The sequence below is a fragment of the Neophocaena asiaeorientalis genome, unplaced genomic scaffold, assembly GCF_003031525.2.
Source record: "Neophocaena asiaeorientalis asiaeorientalis breed wild unplaced genomic scaffold, Neophocaena_asiaeorientalis_V1.1 scaffold46, whole genome shotgun sequence".
NCBI lineage: Eukaryota > Metazoa > Chordata > Mammalia > Artiodactyla > Phocoenidae > Neophocaena > Neophocaena asiaeorientalis.
In genome coordinates this window covers 9,680,428-9,701,004 of record NW_020175393.1, presented here as the reverse complement: position 1 = coordinate 9,701,004, position 20,577 = coordinate 9,680,428, and the positions used below count along the sequence as shown (strand labels likewise).

Sequence of the window (20,577 nt, the reverse complement as noted above, 5' to 3'; positions counted from 1 at the left end):
TGGTCTGAGCACAGTGCCCACCCAAAAAGGGACAGGAAAGGGAGGGGAGGGGGGAGTGTGGGAGGCAGCCACCTTCACCTCCCTCCTCCTTCCCAGTGCTCTCGGCCACGATCCGGGGAGCAGCCGAAGGCTCGCAGGTCCAGGTGTGGGGCTACGAGGCGGCGGCCATGCTGGATGCGTACTTTGCGGTGGATCCTCCTGAGCAGTGGCTGCTCCCCTGACCCCACCACTTGACTTCACCCCAGCTTATTAAATTCTCCTGACCCCAGACTTGCTCTAGTACCATTCCTACCCCTTAGCCCCAGTACCAGATTCATGGCACATTTACAATTCTAACTTTCCGTCTGTGTGAGAGTGGGGTGGGGGCAGGTCCCCCATAATATCCTAACACCCCACTTCACTTCAAGATGTAGAGACCCTTTAAAGATCCACAGGCCCCCAAGACGAGGATACTTCCTAACGCCCTCAAGCTCCCCCCAGGAACACTCAGGAGTGTGGAGGAAGCTGATCGATCGTGGGAGTGGCCATTCCTCTCTGTCTCTGATGCAGGGCTGGGTCTGGGGCAAGTGGGCCAGCCTGTACCTGGCCCTGTTATCACGTGGACCTTTATTTCCCTGTATCGGTGTAAGTCACACAGGTCCGCCGTGGGCTTTCTCTGAGGATGCAAGTCTGGACGCCTAAAGAAAACAGTAAAGGAGGAGGAAGGCTGGGTGTGTGCGATGGAGGGGGAAGTTGAAGTGGTCCATTGAGGAAGCTGTCTGGTCTGCTTCCAGAGAAGTATATGAAAAAAAGAAGTTTATTCAGTGAACAGAAGACGGTGCCACAGACACTGGTAACCGCCTACCCTCACGACAGGGGGAAGGGTGCACTCCTGAGCCCGTGGCCCCAGGACTCTGGCGGCTCCAGCGCTCCCTGCATCCTACCCCTCAATCGTAGCCCTCGTCGTCTTCCTCCTCGTCACCAAAGAAGAAAGTCTCTCGGTCCAGGTTCTCAGACTCCTCGTCATAGGAGAAGCTGTCATTGTCCAGCTCCTCTTCAAACTCATCCTGCTGCCACTCAGGCACATCGTCCTCGTCGTCGTCGTCCTCCTCCTCCTCCTCCACCTGCAGCCCCGAGGAGCCCTGGGGCCTGGGAGAGCGCCGCGCTCAGCCCCAGAGGAAGCCTAGCGCCTCCCACGCCCCCTCCGTGGCTCTGCCCCCTCCACTCACTGACTGCCGGGCACGTTGGATCCTTTCGCCTCCCGGGCCTCTGATGATGGGCTCTGGAGACCAACCCGGAAATCCTGGAAAGGAAACGGGAGGATGCGGGGAGCAGGACAGTAGAGGACACAGGGCCTCTGTGCCCAGGCTCGCTTCACCCAGCGTCCTCTGAGGGCCGAGAGGGGCCCGGCCCCTGCCAGGAATGCCCCCCCACTCAGCACCGCCCTGCACCAGCCACTGCCCCTGTGTAATGTGACTCACAGGTGGTCTCCAGGGACCCAGGATACTGCGGTGAGGCACCACCCCCCCTTCCCATGTATGTTCATGCCTTTTCTGCCCAAGTTACTACCAGTCCGCAAGCTCCCTGAGGGTGGGATTCCTAGTGTAGACTCGACAGCAGAGTGTTAGAGCAGGAAGAACCTCAGATCCCCTGTTCTAGTGGATGCCAGTCCCTTGCCCCAAGTCCCAGGATTCTAAATCCCCATCTGCGAAGAACCTTCTGAAGAAGCTCCCCAAGTGATTCTGGGGAGCAAGCAACTGGCCAAATACCCTTGATCTGGGATAACCAACTCCATTTTCCAGGAAACGCCAGGTGGCTAAGGGGCAGGCCTGGGAGCTGGGATGCACACCAGGTCCATTTGCCCTTGACGCCTTTCCTTCAGGATCCCCCAGGGCGGCCGGGCCGGGTGGGCGGCTACCTGGGTGGAGTGCTGCAGGATGGCCAGCAGCCGCTCCTGGATCCGCCGCAGCAGCTCCAGGCCCGTGCTGAGGTGCTCCGCCCGCAGGAGACGCAGCGAGGAGCCCAGGTCTCTGCAGCGCAGCAGGGTCTCTTCTGCAGAGGGGGCAGGGCACGGGGGCTCCCTCCCTTCTTCCCGTCCCTCCACAGATGCATACTGGACGCCCACTATGTGCCACCCACATCTACTGGGGCCTAGCGCCTACAGGTGGGGACAGCTCATAACCAAAGCGAAGGTCGGGTGAAGGGCTGTGTACTGTGTACCTGAGGACTGGAACTTTGTAACGGTGATAAGGCTATGAAGGACAGGAAGGGGACAGAATAAAGGTGGGCAGCTGGCTCTGCTCACCCACCCATTTGTGTGTCGGGGGTGGGTGCTGGGGGAGAGGGGGCAGGAGAGAGCACTGAGTGGGCAGGGGGCTCACCCAGGAGGATCTGCAGGGCGTTGGTGTGCAGCTCCAGGGCCTCGGTCTGCTGCTCCACCACGTCCATGTGCTCCGTGTCCTGGTTGTAGAAGCTGTACACACAGGCGTAGGCCAGCACCTGCGGAGCCCAGGCCGCCAATCCCGCTGAGGCCGCCTCCCGCCAGCTTCTTCCTCCCTCCCTCCTTCCCTCTCCCAGCCCACCAGACCCCTGGGCACATCGCCCCCCCGCCCCGCCCCGCCCCACACCTTTCGAGCCTGCTCGAGACCCCGGCAGGCGTCGCTGAGGAAGGTGAAGGATCTGGGCGGGGGCACCTCATGGATGGCAGACACGCGGTTCTGCAAGTTCACAGCAAAGTCCTGCGCAGGGAAGGCAGTCAGTGCCAGCACGCGCAGCCCCACCCAGTCAGGAGAGCACTCGTCCCGTTGGGACCTCTAGCCTCTGCCCGGCGTCTGGCGCAGCCCTCTGACCTCCTCACCGACCCAGCTGTCTGCCCCACTGCTCACCCGGGCCTGGTGATGGAAAGTACACCTCTCATTATAGTCCTGGAACCGCTTCTCCTGGCGAGCTGCTTTGCTTACCTGGTAAAGACAGGTCGAGAGGGCTATCAGGTGCTTGGCAGGACAGGATGAGGTTAATAATCAGACCAACTACCATTCATGGAGGCCTTCTGACGCTTTGCCCAGGTTTTCTCACTCAATTCTCGTAACTGTGAGGTAGGTCAGACTATCATCCCCTTTTACAGACAAGGGCGCTGAGGCCTGGACAGGTTAACTGAGTGCACAGTGGAGCCAGGCTCTGACTCAGAGTCCTTGCGCTGCTCTGGGCTGGTGCTTCCTGGGCGCGCCCAGCCTGCCCCGGCCTCTCTGTAGCCACCTCGGTGTGAGGCGTCTGACTCCGGAGCTGAAGGTCTTCATGCACAGACCTCCCAAGATGGAACCCTCAGCACCTGGAGGCCCAGGTGGCCTCTGTCTTCTCCCCACTGAGCCTTCGCCCCAACAGCTGTTCGGCTGCTTGGGACACAGAGATGTCTGTGCCCAGGCCCTGCAGCAGCACCTCATCCTCACTGCCCTCGGGCCTCTGCCCCTCCTTCCGGCGCCGGCCCCTTACCATGGCAGAGCAGTTGTAATAGTCTTTGTGATTTGGCTTCCAGGACTTGAGGCAGCGCCAGCAGAATCCATGGTTGCATTTGGCACAAGTCATGCTGTGGAGGAAGCTAGCTGGTCAGAGGGCTCCTGCCTCTGGCCAGGGCCACACCAGGAATGCCCAGGGCCTGGACTCACCACTGAAGATGCCCTGGTCCCTCTCATGCCCTCTTAGTCTCCTTAACCTTACCAATCCTTACTGACCACACCCTGGCTTCTGAATTCCCCTATACAGCGTGGGCTTCAAAGTGGGGGAAGGAACACTCAGATCCAGGGATCACTCTGGAGGGTGCAGTGAAGGTGGCTGAGTAACTGCCCTTGTTTGCTGAGCTTTCCGGTAGGCCCCCTGCCCCTTCCTTCCGCCAGGCCTCCCACCCTCTCCCATGCCCCCCGACCCTGCCGGTGCCCACAGTACCCCCTTCTTACTGCAGACACCCCTCGTTCTTCTCGATGGGAGCCTGACAGCTGGGACAGCGCTTGGAGATGAGCTTGGCCAGATGCTTGCTCTGGGCCTCCACGCTCATGCCATCGTAGTAGCCACCATCGTCCACCCACTGAGACATGTGGCCACAGCTGGCCGGGTAGTGTGCCTAGAGCAGGAGGGGCAGTGAGGACGCAGCCCAGCCCTTACTGCGGGGAGGGAGGGGGAGGCCAGGTCTGGAGGACGGCAGTGTGGGGAGGACAGGGAAGAGTCCTTGTGGGTGGCAGGGAGAGGTGCGGATCCCGGCTCCAGGGCAGAGCCAGGGTGGGCACCCACCTCAGGGAAGCTACAGTTGAAGCAGGAGGCCCAGCCACACTTGGAGCAGCTGGTCCCACAGCCCAGGCCCTGGCGGCACAGGACGCGGTCGCAGCCCTGGGGGTTGGTGCACCAGGTCAGGTTGGCACAGCTCTCCACGTAGCCACGCAGGAGGGCCTTCTCGTACTGTGGGGACGCAGGTGCCACGAGGTGAGGGCCTGGCTCTCCGGATGCCACACCTCCGGGCCCCCCGCACGCTGCCTGTCAGCCCACTCCCTGGGGCTGTGCACTGGAGCCTCTCCGAGGAGGCGGTACCTTGGAGATGACCTCTGGCGAGGAGATGATGGTGCGGATGAAGGCCCCCGTGGGCTGGGCGGGGCAGTCGGCAATGGGGCAGGTGCAGTTCAGCACAAGGTTCTGCTCAATTCGAGTTGTCAGGTACTCCTTCCAGCAAGACTGGGAGGGACACAGGAGCAGCCGCTCAGGGGCAGCGTGGGAGCAGCTCAAGTGCGACTCACCTAGCACCCCTCCCCGACGGCGCACGAGGCCAGAGACAAGCCTGCGTCTACGTCAACCCCGAAACTGACCCTAAGCTTTCTGGCCTCCGTGAGTCTTCCTGAGATTGGCCCAAATTACAGTTCACTTTGAGGATGTGCAGGCCGTGGTAATGTAATTATAATTACTGTTGGGATGGATGTGAAGGGAATGGGAAAAGAGAATCAAGAAAAAGGAGAAGATTCAAGTTCTAAGAAAGATTTGGAGACAGCAAGAAGGTCAGAGAGAAAGGAGGCCCGAGGGGCTGGCCAGGGTCACCGCGCCGCAGCTGCAGCCTCGCCTCCCGGCTCCACTGCTCACCTCAGTGCCTGTCTCAATGCTCCCGCTTCCCCAGACTCAGCCTTCTCCACAAAGCAGCCTTGCCAGCTGCACCCCCAAATCCTAATCAGCCACCCCACTGCTCCCCCAGTCCCCAGTGCTGGAACTGTCACAACTCCTGAATCCTTTTCTTGCTTCCACGTCACTGCCCCCGCCAACCCAGGCCATCATCCCCTCACCCCTCAACTGCCGCGGGAGCCGGTCCCATCAGTGCGCTTCCTTCCCCCATCGCTCTTGACACCATGAGCACCCTAGCCTCCAAAAGACTCCATTAACGACCCTTTCCCTCACACTGCCAATGGCCAAGCTTCCCCAAATGACGCATCCAACCCCTGGAGAGTCCCCCAGGTGGTTTCAAAGCTCCAGGATAAATAAGAAACACTTCACTGGACTATTTTCACTCAAAGTACTAAACAAAACCAACCCCTTCTATAGTGAAACAAGCCCAGATAAACTGGGAAGTTGAATGCAAAATTCTTGCATTTTTGAGATCATACAGGGGAAATTTCTCCAAATTCAGACCCCCACGCTTGCAAGCACACAGGCCATGAGGGCCCCTCACCACCATGGGGTGGGAGCCCTGCCCTGTAGGACGAAGGCCAGCATCTCAGTTCAGAGCCCACTCCACTCCCACCAGAGGTGGACTGGACTCCCCCTCCCGCCCTCTGCCACTCAAGCCTCACCCTGGGAAGCCACCTCCGACTGCTCCAGACCCCAGGATTTCCCGTCTGATCGCTCCTGCATTGCCACTGGCTCCCCTTTGGCTGGGACCTCTGCCATCAGCCTGCTTTTCCTCAGTCCCATTTTCCGGCTCCCCGTCTCTTCACCTCTACAGGCTCGGGGTACAGCTTGGGCCTGCTCTTCTCTCCCTGGGTGTTGCCAGCCAGGCCTCTACACTTAATTCCAAATTCAAAGATCCACTGTCTGCTTCCCAGTCCCACACAGGTGTCCAACAAAGCAAAAGCAGCTCAGACTTCACTTGGCCGAAACAGATGGAATTTCCCCTCAAAAATCTGCCCTTCAGCCCAAACCTCTTCCCCAACTCAGTAAAAGATGACACATCCCCTCCTCCCAGATGCTCAGGTAAAAAACCCAGGAACTGCCTTGATTCCCTTGTCCTAAGCCACCAAAACCTGTCAGCTCTATCTCCAAATGCGTCCCAATCCGTCCACTCCCCTCTTCACTGTCCCTAGGCCCAGCTGCCACCAACTCTTGCCTCTTTGTACAACAGTCTCCAAACCAGTGTCCCTGCTTCCACTCTTGTTCCATCCAAGTCTTTTCTGCACAAAAAGTGATCTTTTCAAAAATGGAAATCATCTCCCTGCTTAAAACCCACCAGGGCTTCCCATAAATTAAAGGCCACTGTCCACCAACCCAACCCATCTGGGACCCTGTCCACCTCCCAAATCGCCTCTCCTTCCACTGTCCCACCAGTTTGCTCACCTACCTCACAGAACTATTTTGGGAATTAAGCAAGATGATGTGTGTAAAACAGCACGATGGCCCGGAGTGAGTCCCCCATAAATATTAGCTGCGGTTAGTATTAGCTCTCGGATCCTTGCCAGTTGGGGTTTCCCCACTCCCTCACGCAGCACCCAGAGCTGTGCACGTAGTAAGTCCATGACAAGTATTAGTTGAATGAAAAAGTGAAAGTGTAAAGGAAATAATTAAGAACCTGGAAAAAGGGAGCAGAGGCAACTATGTGAGAAGAGTAACCTGAAGCCGAGCAAAAGGGAAGGAGAAAAAAGTACAAGTACACATGCCTGCAAACGCACACAGCCCCGGTCACCCACCACTGGGGCAGCGCTGCTGAGAGAGGCGACTAGAATTCAGGGCAACAAGGGAGCTCATCCTGCTAAGTAGGTGGGTGTGGACACCAGTCCCACAAGCTGTGAGGCAGGGAAGATGAGGCACTCAGTACCCGGCTTCCTGCCTCAGCCCCTCCCCCTCTGAGGACTACTCCCTCTCCATCTACAGCCTTCTCTGCCTCAGCTTTCCAGCAGCCTGACTTCTCATGCTTCCCTCTGCTTTTGCGCAATTTTTTGGTTTCAACCATTCCTTCTTATTTTTGTATTAAATGAGAGTATGTATGGTAAAAATAAGTGATGATGTTCTGGGATAAAGAGCCTTGAATGGTGATAAGGAAACCATAAACTACAGTCATCACCAATTTCATAACACTTTTCCTTTAGAAAGTACCTTGATTCTGTATATGTGTGTGTATATCTATCTATCTACCTACCTACCAACCTACCTATCTACCTATAGTTCTCAAATTTGGCTGAACACTGGAATCACCTGAGGAGCTCTTAGAACTCCAGATGACTGGGTTTCACCTTCAGAGATTCTAACTGGTCTGGGGCATAGTTTGAGCATCGGGATTTTTCAAACCTCCCAGTGATTACAATATGCAGCAAAGAGAGAACCACGGACACGTACCGCCAGATCCTAACAACCTGCAGGGTGTCAAGGCACCACTTACGAGGACAAAACCAGTTTAAGGGAGACTAAGAGACTCGTTCAACATTGCCCAGGATGGGAACTGGCAGTGCTGGGGCTGAAGCCCAGAAGTTCCCAAGGAGTTGTGTTGTCGGGCAAGAGCCGGGGCAGGAGATCAGCTGGCAGGGCCTTACCTTACAGCAGTAGTGCATGCAGCACAGAGAGGGCAAGTCGTCATCGGGCTCCAGGGGGCTGACACACACAGGGCAGTGGTCCGGGCGTGCAGGGGCAGCCTGGGCCTGGGGGACGCACAGCCCGGCGGCCAGCAGCAGTGGCTCGGGGTTATCGCTGTAGCGCTGCAGCAGCTGTTCGGCGCCCCAATGGGAATGAGCCAGAAGGTGCTGAGCCACGTCTGGCTCCAGGTTCAGCGTCTCCTGCACCTGCCTCACCGTGTGCTCCATCAACCCTTCCACCTCCTGGGGGCTCATGGTGCGGCCCGCAGGCAGCTGTAGGGATGCTAGGGCAGCCACAACTTCCGGGCTTGAGGGACAGAAGAGTCAGCGGTCAGTCTCGCTGCCCTGCTTATCCAACCTGCTAGCTGAACCCCACCCTGGTCCCCCAGTCCCCGCTTGCACATCTCCATCCACACTTGCTTAACCAGCCTGAGGATAACCATCCAACCGTCAGAGCACAGCCTCCACAGGAGCATTTGTAAGGGGGGGGGCTGGCAGTTGCAATGACTGGGGGCACTACAGGAATCTAGTGGGCAGGGGTCACGATGCTAATTGACCTACAGTGGATGGGACAACCCTACTGCAGGTCCCGCCCAAAATACTACCAGGGTGTCTGGTGAGAAACAATCTACAGCTTTATGCCTCCAAGTGCGGTCTGTGGACCAGCAGCCTAAGTGTCACTGGGAGCTCAACTGAATTTGAACGTGTGTGCATGTGAAAGTTGGAAAAAGATTACTCTAGAGAACTTGCTTTACACACTGTGAACAGCAGGCATAAAAATGGAGCCGTAACAACTCCTGGTGAACTGGAGTTGATGTAAAAACTTTAGGGGTGCCAGCTACTTAGGGGAATCCTACGGCAAATTCCTCTGTAGAACAGACTTCCTGAAAGCTAGAATTTGTATATTTCACTGAGCAACGTGCATGGTTAGGACTCAATACATATCTGCGTAATATTTCAATTTTGCTTAGAATGAAAGACACCCAGAAAGGAGTTTACATGTCTGGGTCCCTTGCCTAAGGGCTGGCTTTAGGAGGCTGAGGAGAGCAAGGCCCCTGCTTGGGAAGGAGGCAAAGAAGGGGATGACAGTGCTGGGAAGGGGAATGAAGACTAGCAAAATGGGGGAGATAACAGGGACAGGGAAAATGGGGTTAGACAAAAAAAGAAATGTTTTTCCACTGGGAGCCTGACTTTGGCACTACGACCCCTCCCATGTCACTGCAGTGCCGTCCGCCCTGCGTGGCAGTAAGGGGACAGAGTAAGGGGTGGCTACCTAGGCTTGGAGGTCTCGGAGGTCTGGCTGCCACATAAGGGGACCTCTGCCTGACCTCGGCAGGGCCCCATGGGCTCTGGGCTGGCATACATCAGGATCTGGGGGCGGTCATCCCGTCGTTCCACGTAGCCCTGGCCCAGGAGGTGCAGGATGCAAGAGAGGACATCGGTGCTGGTACAGGCCACGCCCCCGGCAACAGCACGGCCCAGGCTTCCAGGGGGATTTGGACCCTTCTGCCAGGCCTCCAGCACCTGGACGGGAGGAGAGGAAACAGGCGGGACGCTTTTACCCAGAGAAGCCAGCTTGCCTGGGTTTAATGCCCAGCTCTGCCCTTACTAGCTGTGTGACTATGGATCAGTTCCTAATTCATGCCTCAGTTTTCTTATCTGTCAAATGAGAATAATAATAATAATAGTAATAGTAATAATAACTCCACCACCACCTATCTCATAGTATTTTTGTGTGGATTAAATGACTTAATCACGTAAACTCTTAGAATACAGCCTGGCACATGGTCAGCACTCATGTCTTGTCTCTACCTTCTGTCTAACTGCCTGTCGGGAATAGAAAACCCAAATGGAAATGTCACCCTACCAGGTCTCGGGCTGAGACAGTTCACCTTCCCTGTGATGACCCCTGCCTCCAACCCCACCCCCAAGCACGACTCCCTCCTTCTCCCACCACCATCATGGTCTCCTCTGCCTACCAGACAAACCAGCTGGTCGATGTGGAGGCCCTTCTCTCCGTGGGCTTTGAGAATACGGACAAGAAGACAGCTCAAGAGGTTCCTCTTCTGCTCCAGGGTTTGGCCCTCATCCTTCTCTACATTCAGGTACGTCTGGGGAGGTAGCAGCCACAGGGCCTCCCCTTGGGGCCAGAGCCCAGGCTCACGGAGCTGCAGCACACCTGGAACCCGCTCCCAGTCAGTGCCCGAGGAGGGGAAGGGACAGAGAAGTGGGGGCAGAGGGGACCCCTACCACCCCCACCCGGAGAGCCCCGCCCCCTCAGAGCAGAGGCTCAGCCCAGTCCCCCTCAGACCTACCCCCACATGGGAAGTCCTGACCCTCCTGCAGGGTCAAAGGGCCGCTGTCAGCGGTGAGAGGCAGGAGTGCCTGGAGCAGCAGCTTGGGGCTGAGGTCAGAATTCTTCAGCAAAGCCTCTACTGACACCTCCTGGTCAGGAGAAACAGGGCTAGTCAGGAGAAGACAGTCAAGGGAAAGGAAAATAAGAGGGAGGACAGAAGGAAGGAGGGAGACACTTGAGAAGAACAGTGACAGACAAAGAAGAGAAGAAGATAGCGAGAGGCCAAGGAGCTGAGGCACCTCCGTCTGATTGAAATTCAGCAGCAGCCACATCTGCACGGTGGACACATGGAGGGTCTGGTCCCCAAACTGCAGCTCAGCCCGGCCCAGCCATGTCCACTGCAGTCGCCGATGTGGTCCCATGTCCAGGACTGGATGGTTCTGACCTGGGAAAGTGTTGAGGGAAAATGTGGAGACAGAGTAGGAGAAACAAGGGGTCAGCCTTGAGGTGAGGGTGCACCATTTACCAAACTTCGCTAGTCTCTGTGGGGAGCAGGGCTCAGCATTCACAGACACAGAGGTGCCTCATCCAGCATCCAGGGCTCAGCCTCCTCTGTGTCTGCCACAGGGACCTGGGAGCCCACCCTGAGCCTAGCCCTGCGCCAGGCGAGCTCCACAGCAGAAACACCAGAGAGGAGAGCTGGGTTTTGCTCCCAGGGAGCTGACAGTTTTAAAGACCCGCTGGGCTGGGTCTCTTCCTTCTCCTGTGAGCCTGGGCTGTTTGCTCAGACTAGAAAACAAGGATGCTGTCAAAGGGAGAGGGTATCAAAAGGAGCCAGCCTGAGAGGTGCTCTCTGGCCAAAGATGGGACAATGTGAAGATCAAAAAAAAATAACACCTGCGATGAACTGAAACACATGAAATGTTTTAAAAGCCATGAGTTCAAAATGATATATATTTTTTAAAAGACCTCACCAGTCATCTTTGGAGGAAGCTAGAGAACCAACACATTATTTTGAAAACTGGTTAAAAATAAGGGGGAGGAGAAGAGAATCAAGTCTTTCCTGTATAAACGGTACTTCAGGGTAACCAAAAAGCTGATGAGAGGACGTTTCTCTTTATAGAGGAAGCATTCTGGCTAACACATGGAGAGGGAATGACAAAAGCAGAATGTCACTAGTTCCTAACCCTAATGGCAATGAGAATGAATGAGCGTCTAGCAAACGGCTAATGGGAAATTATATATAAGGTATAAATTGGACAGACAACAATGAAATACACTGATCCACTTTAACATCACAGAGAGAGACAGCCTCCAGGAGGAAGTACACGATACTACCTATGAAGTGCCCTTGCCCAAGAAATCTCAACTCTGAATCTGAATAAGCTCCTACGTCTAAATATCGGTCTTCGGGAAAGCAGACAGAATACGGTGCCTAGAGGACACCGTGTAGACACAACCAGCAAAATTCAGCCAGTGGACAACTACCCAGTTTATTCTACAAACAATTGCAGGGGGAAGAAAACAGAGGCAGGAACCTATACATTAAGGGCGACAGGAGATAGAATTCATCAAATGTAATGCGTGGGCTTTGCTTGGATCCTCAACAGGCAAAAAAAAAAAAAAAAAACCCTAATCTTAAAAGTTCGAAAAAAAAAAAAAAAAGTTCGAGATAATTTGGGAAATATGAATATTGACTGTATATCTGATAATATTAGGAACTGTTACTAATTTCTGTAAGTTTGATAATTGTAGTGTCCTTGCTTTTAAAAAGAGAGTCCTTACCTTAAATTTGAGGGCTAGGGAAAGCGGGTGGGGTACAAATGAAGCAAAATCGGCCATGAATTGATATATGTTGGTATACTGAAGTTCATCTATTCTGTCTACTTTTGTGTATGTCTAAAGTTTCTCATAGGGCTTCCCTGGTGGTGCAGTGGTTAAGAATCCACCTGCCAGGCTTCCCTGGTGGCACAGTGGTTGAGGGTCCGCCTGCCAATGCAGGGGACGCGGGTTCGTGCCCCGGTCCGGGAGGATCCCACATGCTGCGAAGCGGCTGGGCCCATGGGCCATGGCTGCTGGGCCTGCGCATCTGGAGCCTGTGCTCCGCTAGAGAGGCCCGCGGCCCACAAAAAAAAAAAAAGAATCCACCTGCCAAGGCAGGGGTCACGGGTTCAAGCCCTGGCCCGGGAAGATCCCACATGCCGCGGAACAACTGAGCCCGTGTACCACAACTACTGAGCTTGCGCTCTAGAGCCCGCGAGCCACAACTACTGAGGCTCTCATGCCTAGAGCCCATGCTCCACAACAAGAGAAGCCACCAGAATGAGAAGCCCACGTACCACCACGAAGAGTAGCCCCCTCTCGCCGCAACTAGAGAAAGTCCATGTGCAGCAACGAAGACCCAATGCAGCCAAAAAGAAATTAATTAAATAAAATTTCTCATAATAAAATGACTTTTTAAATGACGGTAAAAATAAGCCATTCTGAAATAAAAACTGATAAAAGTCTTCCAACAATATTCCATCAATTAAGAGACTTCTTCGTAAACGAAGCGACAAAGGATTAATCTCCAAAATATACAAAAAATGAGCAGAATGATGCTTTGTGACCATCTAGAAGGGTGCGATAGGGAGGGTGGGAGGGGGACGTAAGAGGGAGGGGATATGGGGATATGTGTATATGTACGGCGGATTCACTTTGTTATATGGCAGAAGCTAACGCACCATTGTAGAGCAATTATACTCCAATAAAGATGTTGAAAAAAAAATCATTATGCTGTGACAGCCACCATCATCCATTTAAAAAGTACAAGACAAGCTCTTTAACAATCAGACATTTTACATCATTCCTTTTACTCCTTGAAATTATATTTCCATTTCACTTCCCCCACAGAATTTTATCCTGATGTAACACATTGATATTTTTATGCTTGACAGTCTTTTACTAATCAGTGTCTCATATATCACAGCAACAAAACATGTATGCAAATTTGTTTAAAATTTGTTTCCTATAACCGTAAATAATAAATAATTATTACATTTTAAAAAATGAGTGAAAGATCTAAATAGACCTTTCTCCAAAGAAGACATACAGATGGCCAAAAAGTGCGCCTAGAGCCCGTGCTCTGCAACAAGAAAAGCCACCGCAATTAGAAGCCTGCAAATCGCAACGAAGAGTAGCCCCCGCCTGCTGCAACTAGAGAAAGGCCACACGTGGCAATGAAGACCCAACGCAGCCAAAAATAAAATAAAATAAAATAAATAATTTTTTTAAAAATCTACAAATAATAAATGCTGGAGGGGGTGTGGAGAAAAGGGAACCCCTTCTACAGTGTTGGTGGGAATGTAAATTGGTACTGCCACTATGGAGAAGAGCACGGAGGTTCCTTAAAAAACTAAAAACAGAGCTACCACATGATCCAGCAATCCCACTCCTGGGTATATACCCAGAGAAAACCATAATTCGAAAAGATACATGCACCCCAGTGTTCACTGCAGCACTATTTACAATAGCCAGGACATGGAAGCAACCTAAATGTCCACTGACAGAGGAATGGATAAAGAAGATGTGGTACATATATACAATGGAATATTACTCAGTCATAAACAAGAATGAAATAATGCCATTTGCAGCAACATGAATAGACCTAGAGATTGTCATACTGAGTGAAGTAAGTCAGACAGAGAAGGACAAATACCGTATAATATCACTTACATGCGGAATCTAAAAAACTGGTACAAATGAACTTACTTACAAAACAGAAATAGAGTCACAGATGTAGAAAACAAACTTATGGTTACCAGGAGGGAAGGGGGGTAGGGATAAATTGGGTGATTGGGATTGACATTTACATACTCCTTATATATAAAATAGATAACTAACAAGGACCTACTATACAGCACAGAGAACTCTACTCAATACTCTGTTACGACCTATATGGGAAAAGAGTCTAAAAAAGAGTGGATATATGTGTATGTATAACTAATTCTGTACAGCAGAAAGTAACATGATACTGTAAATCAACTATACTCCAATAAAAATTTTTAAAAAAATTTTAAAATTTAAAAAAAAAAACAACAAGAGTCCGCCTGCCGATGCAGGGGACACGGGTTCGTGCCCCGGTCCGGGAAGATCCCACATGCCGCGGAGCGGCTGGGCCCGTGAGCCATGGCCGCTGAGCCTGCGCGTCCGGAGCCTGTGCTCCGCAACGGGAGAGGCCACAACAGTGAGAGGCCCGCGTACCACAAAAAAAAAAAAAAAAAAAAAAAACAACTTCTAAAGGATGTACTTTAGGAATAAAATTGAACTCAGAAAGAAGGATCAAGATGCAAAAGAAGGGACTTCCCTGGTGGTCCAGTGGTAAAGAACCTGCTTTCCAACACAGGGGACATGGGTTCAATCTCTGGTTGGGGAACTAAGATCCCACACGCCGCAAGGCAACTAAGCCAGTGCGCCACAACTACTGAGCTTGCACGCCTCAATGAGAAAGTCCACGCACCACAACTACAGAGCCCATGTGCCACAACTACGGAGCCCTCACGCCGCAACTACAGAAAAGCCCGTGCACTGCAACGAAGAGCCTACATGCCACAACAAAAAAATCCTGCATGCCGCAACTAAGACCTGACGTAGCCAAAAAAATAAATATTTTTCAAAAATGCAAGAGGAATGGTGACTAAAGCAATTGTTAAGATGGCAAATCCAAACTGAATAAAACAATAATGATGACTAGCTGGAAGGTAAAAAAAGATACAAGATGGGAGTTAGAGCTGGAATTAAGATTTTCTATGGTCCTTTTATTGTTCAGGAAGATGCAAAGTGATAGTAACAAGTTAAGTTTACATTAAAAATATAAGGGCAATCAACTATAGAAATAGAATGCATAACTTCCAAAACTGATAGAGACAAAAAAAGGAATTTTTAAAATCCAAAATAATAAAATGCATAAAACCTCAGGGCAGAATCACATCAATAAAGGTGTTCCTTTTTTTTTTTTTTTTGCTTTACCTGTACATTTTATATACTCTTTTGTGTATATGAAATAACTAAAATTTAAAATTAATAAGAAGGGTGAACTAAGAGGTTAAAAATAAAAGCCAAATATGTCATTACTCATAATAATTATAAATTGGCAAAAATTGACAATTCAAAAAGAGATTATTAGGTTGATTAAAAAAACAAATTCTAGGTATTTATAAGGCACATTCCTAAAATATAAGAGTATGGTAAAGTTAAAAGTTAAATGAGGGAATTCCCTGGCAGTCCAGTTAGGACTCCATGCTCTCACTGCGGGGGTCCGGGCTCAATCCCTGGTTGGGGAACTAAGATCTGCAAGCCACAGAGGCAGCCAAAAAAAAAGTAAAATGCTACTGGGGGAAATTCTGATGAGAGTAGAATATTGGCATGTTTTAAATTGCTTATTTTTTTTTACCTTTTTATTTTATATTGGAGTAGAGCCGATTAACAATGTTGTGAATAGTTTCAGGTGCACAGCAAAGGGATTCAGCCATACATACACATGTATCCATTCTCCGCCAAACTCCTCTCCCATCCAGGCTGCCACATAACATTGAGTTCTCTGTGCTATACAGCAGGACCTTCAGATTGCTTATTAATAGTAGCAAGGGAAAAAATATTAACTATACAGTGGAGAAATCAAACAACCTCTTGACCAGGTTGTCAAAATTAACATCACAAACAAGGGGCAGATGGTAATCCTGTGCTTCCAGATGTAATACCCTGAGAAGTATATAATATCAGTTAGTACTCTGGCCAGGAATACATAACTTGAATCTAATCATGAGGAAGTATACCAACTTAAGATAGGAACTACTTAGAAAATTTTAAAGGACTATATTCTCCCAAAATGTCAACATCACAAAAGACAAAGAACGGCCAAGGAATTGTTCCAGACTAAAGGAGACTAGAGACATGACAACTAAACATAACGGGTGATCCGAGACTGGATCCTCTCCTGGACTGGAAAAAAAAAAAAAAAAGATTTTGAAGTAATTGACAAAATTGGAATATGGAAAGTAGATTAAAAGTATTATATGAATGTTAAATATTTGAAAGTAATAAATGTACTGCGGTTTTATAAGAGAATATTTTGTTCTGAGGAAATGTGTATTATTTAGGGGCAAAGCGCCAGCATATATGCAGCAGTTCATGAGAAAAAAGTATACACACACACATACCACATATACATACATATACACATTTATAGATATGTATATGTACACAAAGAGCAAACGATAAAAGCAAATGAGTGAAAAGTTAACAAAAAGTAAACTTGGATAAAGAATATATGAGTGCTCTTTGTATTATTCTTACAATTTTTCTGTAAATTTGAATTTCCAAATAAAAAAATTTTCAAGTAAAGGAACAACTGAATTTTATACTTAAAATGGTTAAAATGGCAAACTTTGCTATTCATATTTTACCACAATAAAAGACACCTAAAAGAATGATGAATTCAAAAAAAAAAAAGTAAAAGGATAGAAAAAGATATATTAGAAAGATACTAATCAAAGAAAGCTGGTATAGGGACTTCCCTGGCGGTCCAGGAGTTAAGACTCCGCGTTTCCACTGCAGGGGACATGGGTTCCATCCCTGGTCGGTGAACTAAGATCCTGCGTGCCGTGTGGCGTGCCCAAAAAAATTAAAAAGAAAAAGAAAGCTGATATACTATTAGTACCAGATAAAAGTAGATCTTAAGAGAAAAAACTTTACTAGAAAGAAAGATGGTCATTTCACAATAATGAGGCTTAACTGACCATGAAGATTCTAAACCTGCATAGTCCATTACGGTAGCCACTAGCCATATGTGGCTCTCTAACTTTAAACTGGTTAAAGTACATAAAATTAAATATCGAGCTCCTCAGTCATACTAGTCCCATTTCAAGTGCTCAACAGACACAATTGGCTGTCATACTGAACAGCACAGAAAAGAACTTTTCCATCACTGCAGAAAGCTCTATTGGACAGCACTGTTAAATGATTTTAAGCTTGTATCTGATAATACAGTCAAAAAATATATAAAGCAAAACTGACATGATTAGAAGTTTAAAAATTCACTATCATAATGGTAGATTTTAGCATACTTCTCTAAGTAACAGAGCAAACAGACAAAAATGAGTAAGGTTACAGATTTGAACAACATAAGGTCAATTTAGTGCAATATACCGAAATCTATATCCAACAGTTGAAGAATACACATTCTTCTTAATCACACATAGAACACTTATAAAATCTGACCATCTACTAGGCCGTAAAGGAAGTCTCAATAAATTGCAAAGATTCAGAATCATAGAAATCGTGTTCTTTGGCCACAAGGGAATGAAGGTTAAAATCTAAACCAGATAGATAACTAAGCAAAATAAAAGTTTGGAAACTTAAAAATATACTTCCAGGACTTCCCTGGTGGTCCAGTGGTTGAGAATCCACCTTCCAATGCAGGGGACGCAGGTTCAATCCCTGGTCGGGGAACTAAGATCCCACATGCCACGGGGCAACTAAACCCACGCACCACAACTAAAGAGCCCACGTGCCACAACTACGAAGTCCACACACTCTGGAGCCTGCGTGCCGCAACTAGAGATGCCACACGCTGCAACTACTGAGCCCGTGCGCCACAACTAAAGCCCACGTGCCTCAAGGAAAGATCCCGCATGCTGCAACTAAGACCCAACACAGCCAAATAAATAAATATTTTAAAATATACTTCAAAGAAACTAATAAATCAAAGAAATAAAAATGGAAATTAGAAAATTCTTAGAACTAAACAATAATAAAGTACTACATGATAAAAACTTATGCAACATCCCAAATGTCCATCATTCATGCAGTGGAATATGACTAAGTAATGCAAAAGAACAACGTAATGACGTAACTGATAACCTGAATAACTCCCACAGACGTTATGTTGACTGAAAGATATCAGACACAGCAGAATACATACTCTATGATTCCGCTTACCTGATGCTTAAAGGCAAAAATCTATGATGATAAAGGGAAAAGGAATAATTTCTCTTGGAAGAAGATGCTGACTAGAAAGGGGACATGAAGGAGGAAGCCTTTTGGGGTGCTGGAAATGTTCTGTATCTTGATCTTGGGAGTGGTTATGGGAGGGCATATGGACATTAAATTCATTAAGCTATAATTAAGATTTGTGCACTTCATTGAATATTAATTATACGTCAGAAAAAAAACTCTAAAAGAAAATAAAACCAAAAAACTTACTGAATGCAGCTAAAGTAATGTTGAGAGGGAAATGAATAGCCTTAAATAGTTTCATTTGAAAATCAGAAGTCTGAAAGGACTAAAAATTAAGCAAGCATGCAACTTGAAGCTAAAAAAAGAAAAATAGAACAAATTCATACAAAGGTGAAGAAAATAAGAGAGAAATTAATGAAGATCTAATCCACACTTTTCCACCCTTCCTTAAGAGATGGTTCTCTCTAGAGGCTATTTTTCTTCATATCTACACATTCCTGTCCAAAGATCCTCTCCTCTTCCTCTCTGAGATGCCACCCCAAATCTCACCCCAGTCTCCAAATGCCTGCCCCTATCTCCTCACTCTGGTTGTAGAAATTGGAGAAGCGGTCAAGGGCATCACAGAATTCTGTGGGAAGGCACTTTCTGGGATGGTACAGGTAGCAGAGTGGAGAGACGGGCCAGCAGCGTGGTGACAGGACCAGTACAGAAACTGTTGGACTTGGATCTTCGATAAATAGTTCTTTCTCAGCCTTCTCTTCCTCCTCTTCCTCCTGAGAGACAGAAGGATTTCAAGGGCTCTTGGGCTCCCTTCTTTGGTCTAGTCTTCCCCTGCTCTCCCACTCTTTCCCTTGCTCTCACCTCCTCTTCTTCCAGGCCCTGTTCCTCCTCATCCTCCTGCTCCAAGAGCAGCTTGTCCAGCTGCTGGAGCTGGTACACGTGGAACTGGCGCTGCAGCTCCTCCGAGGTGCTCAGGCTCCGCAACATCTGCTGGGGCAGGCGGTTGGGGAAGCAGGGGCCGATCTGCTCCAGCACGGCCCCCTCCAGCCAGCTCGAGCCCACGCTCAGGAGACGGTCCGCCATGTAGTGCCTGCAGTGCACACAGCCCAGGCCGAACCTCAGTGTGGGGGCTCGGCATGGCCCCCCCACTCCGGAACGTAGGTACCACCTCTGTTGTAGCCTGCCTGGGTCACAGGCCATCCCTCACCTTGTCCTTCCCACCAGTGCCACGGCCATCTCTGCATCTTAATCTCTCCTCCCTACTGCTCCTCCCTCACCTTCCCTCTAAGACTCAAGTCTCCCCCTTCTCTAGACTCTATGCCTCCCATGCCCTACTTCTCCAGCCCTGCACTCACTGGTAGAAGTGCTCAAAAGTCGTGGCCAGCTCCAGGCCAGAGAGGACCATGATGGGCTCCAGGTGCCACTGGAGCCGTCCCAGCATTTCCACTCCAGAGGTTCCACCCATCAGGCCACCCTGGATCTGCTGGTCGATGTGCCTGGCGAACTGCTCACTCATCTGGGGGCAACAGGAAGGGCAGCAGCAAACCATGAAGAGGGAGTGGAGTAGAAGGGTGGCGGGTGGAAGGAGGTGAAAAGGCAGAGCAGAAATGGACTGGGAAGCCGGCGGTCCCCAGCACTCACGTGGGCAGCGGTGAGGAAGGATTGCTGTAGCAAGGCGCCCGAGAAGCCGCTGCGCAGGGCCAGCATGAAGGCTGCTCGGGGCCCGAAGAGCTCCGAGCCTGCTCTCTGCAAGCGCCCGTAGAGTTTACAGTAGCGGGGCACGAAGTCTGGCGCCCTCCAGGCCGCAGCCAGGAACCTGCTGACCTGAGGAGAAAGGGGAAACTGCATCCAAGGGGCAGCCCAGCAGCCTCAGTCCCGCCCAGACCTCAGCTCCCTCTGCCCACCTGCTCCTGCACCACACTCAGCCAGCACTGGGTTATGTTCCTCAGGCTGCTGCTTGGAAGAACTGGTGAAGGCCCAGGGCTCCGGTCCTGACCCTTACTGTTCTTGCTGACTGTGGACACAGAGGTCAAAGGACGGGGTTCATCTCAGTCCCTGGGCGAGTCCCAGCATCCTGGGAACTGACCCCTTGGAAGGCCCATGGCAAAGCAGAAAGGATGAGTAAAACCCAGGAGAGAGGAGTCAGATATCACCGCTGCCCAGATTCTTAGTTCAACTGGCCAGACTGGGACTCACAGGGCCGAGTGGACGGTTCAGGAGAAGGCCCAGGAGGAGGCTCCACGTGCACCAGCAAGTGGCAAAGGCGACGGACTCGAGAGGCAAAGGCTGCTGCTCGACTCAGGGGGTTCCGAGAGCTCTCTCTTTGCTCTAAGTACTGATCCAGCAGCCACCCCAGGGAGCTCACACCTTCCACATCTAAAAGAAGATGGGTCAGGAACAGGTCTCCATGGGTGATGGGGAAGGGAGAGCCCAGGAGAAGGACAGAGAAGGAGTGACTGTACAAAAAGGATTTGGGGGCAGCAGGGCCTTCGTCCTCCCCTC

General features: G+C 50.3%; 2 protein-coding genes across 2 annotated transcripts in view; one reads left to right on the top strand and one right to left on the bottom strand.

Moving 5' to 3' along the window:
- DNPH1 (2'-deoxynucleoside 5'-phosphate N-hydrolase 1) overlaps positions 1–234 on the top strand; it is a 3,602-nt gene extending 3,368 nt beyond the window's left edge. The window contains 2 exon segments of the mRNA XM_024766065.1: positions 97–205; positions 207–234. Of these exon segments, the coding sequence (XP_024621833.1) occupies positions 97–205; positions 207–234 (137 nt within the window).
- A 528-nt stretch (positions 235–762) lies between these two features.
- Positions 763–20,577, bottom strand: part of CUL9 (cullin 9) — a 37,922-nt gene continuing 18,107 nt past the window's right edge. The window contains 21 exon segments of the mRNA XM_024765977.1: positions 763–1,128; positions 1,209–1,282; positions 1,898–2,031; positions 2,361–2,478; positions 2,607–2,717; positions 2,865–2,939; positions 3,469–3,562; positions 3,930–4,093; positions 4,261–4,425; positions 4,555–4,695; positions 7,746–8,091; positions 9,058–9,308; positions 9,764–9,963; positions 10,100–10,229; positions 10,380–10,525; positions 18,659–18,866; positions 18,868–19,165; positions 19,431–19,591; positions 19,717–19,899; positions 19,980–20,089; positions 20,272–20,451. Of these exon segments, the coding sequence (XP_024621745.1) occupies positions 927–1,128; positions 1,209–1,282; positions 1,898–2,031; positions 2,361–2,478; positions 2,607–2,717; positions 2,865–2,939; positions 3,469–3,562; positions 3,930–4,093; positions 4,261–4,425; positions 4,555–4,695; positions 7,746–8,091; positions 9,058–9,308; positions 9,764–9,963; positions 10,100–10,229; positions 10,380–10,525; positions 18,659–18,866; positions 18,868–19,165; positions 19,431–19,591; positions 19,717–19,899; positions 19,980–20,089; positions 20,272–20,451 (3,491 nt within the window). The 3' untranslated portion in view covers positions 763–926.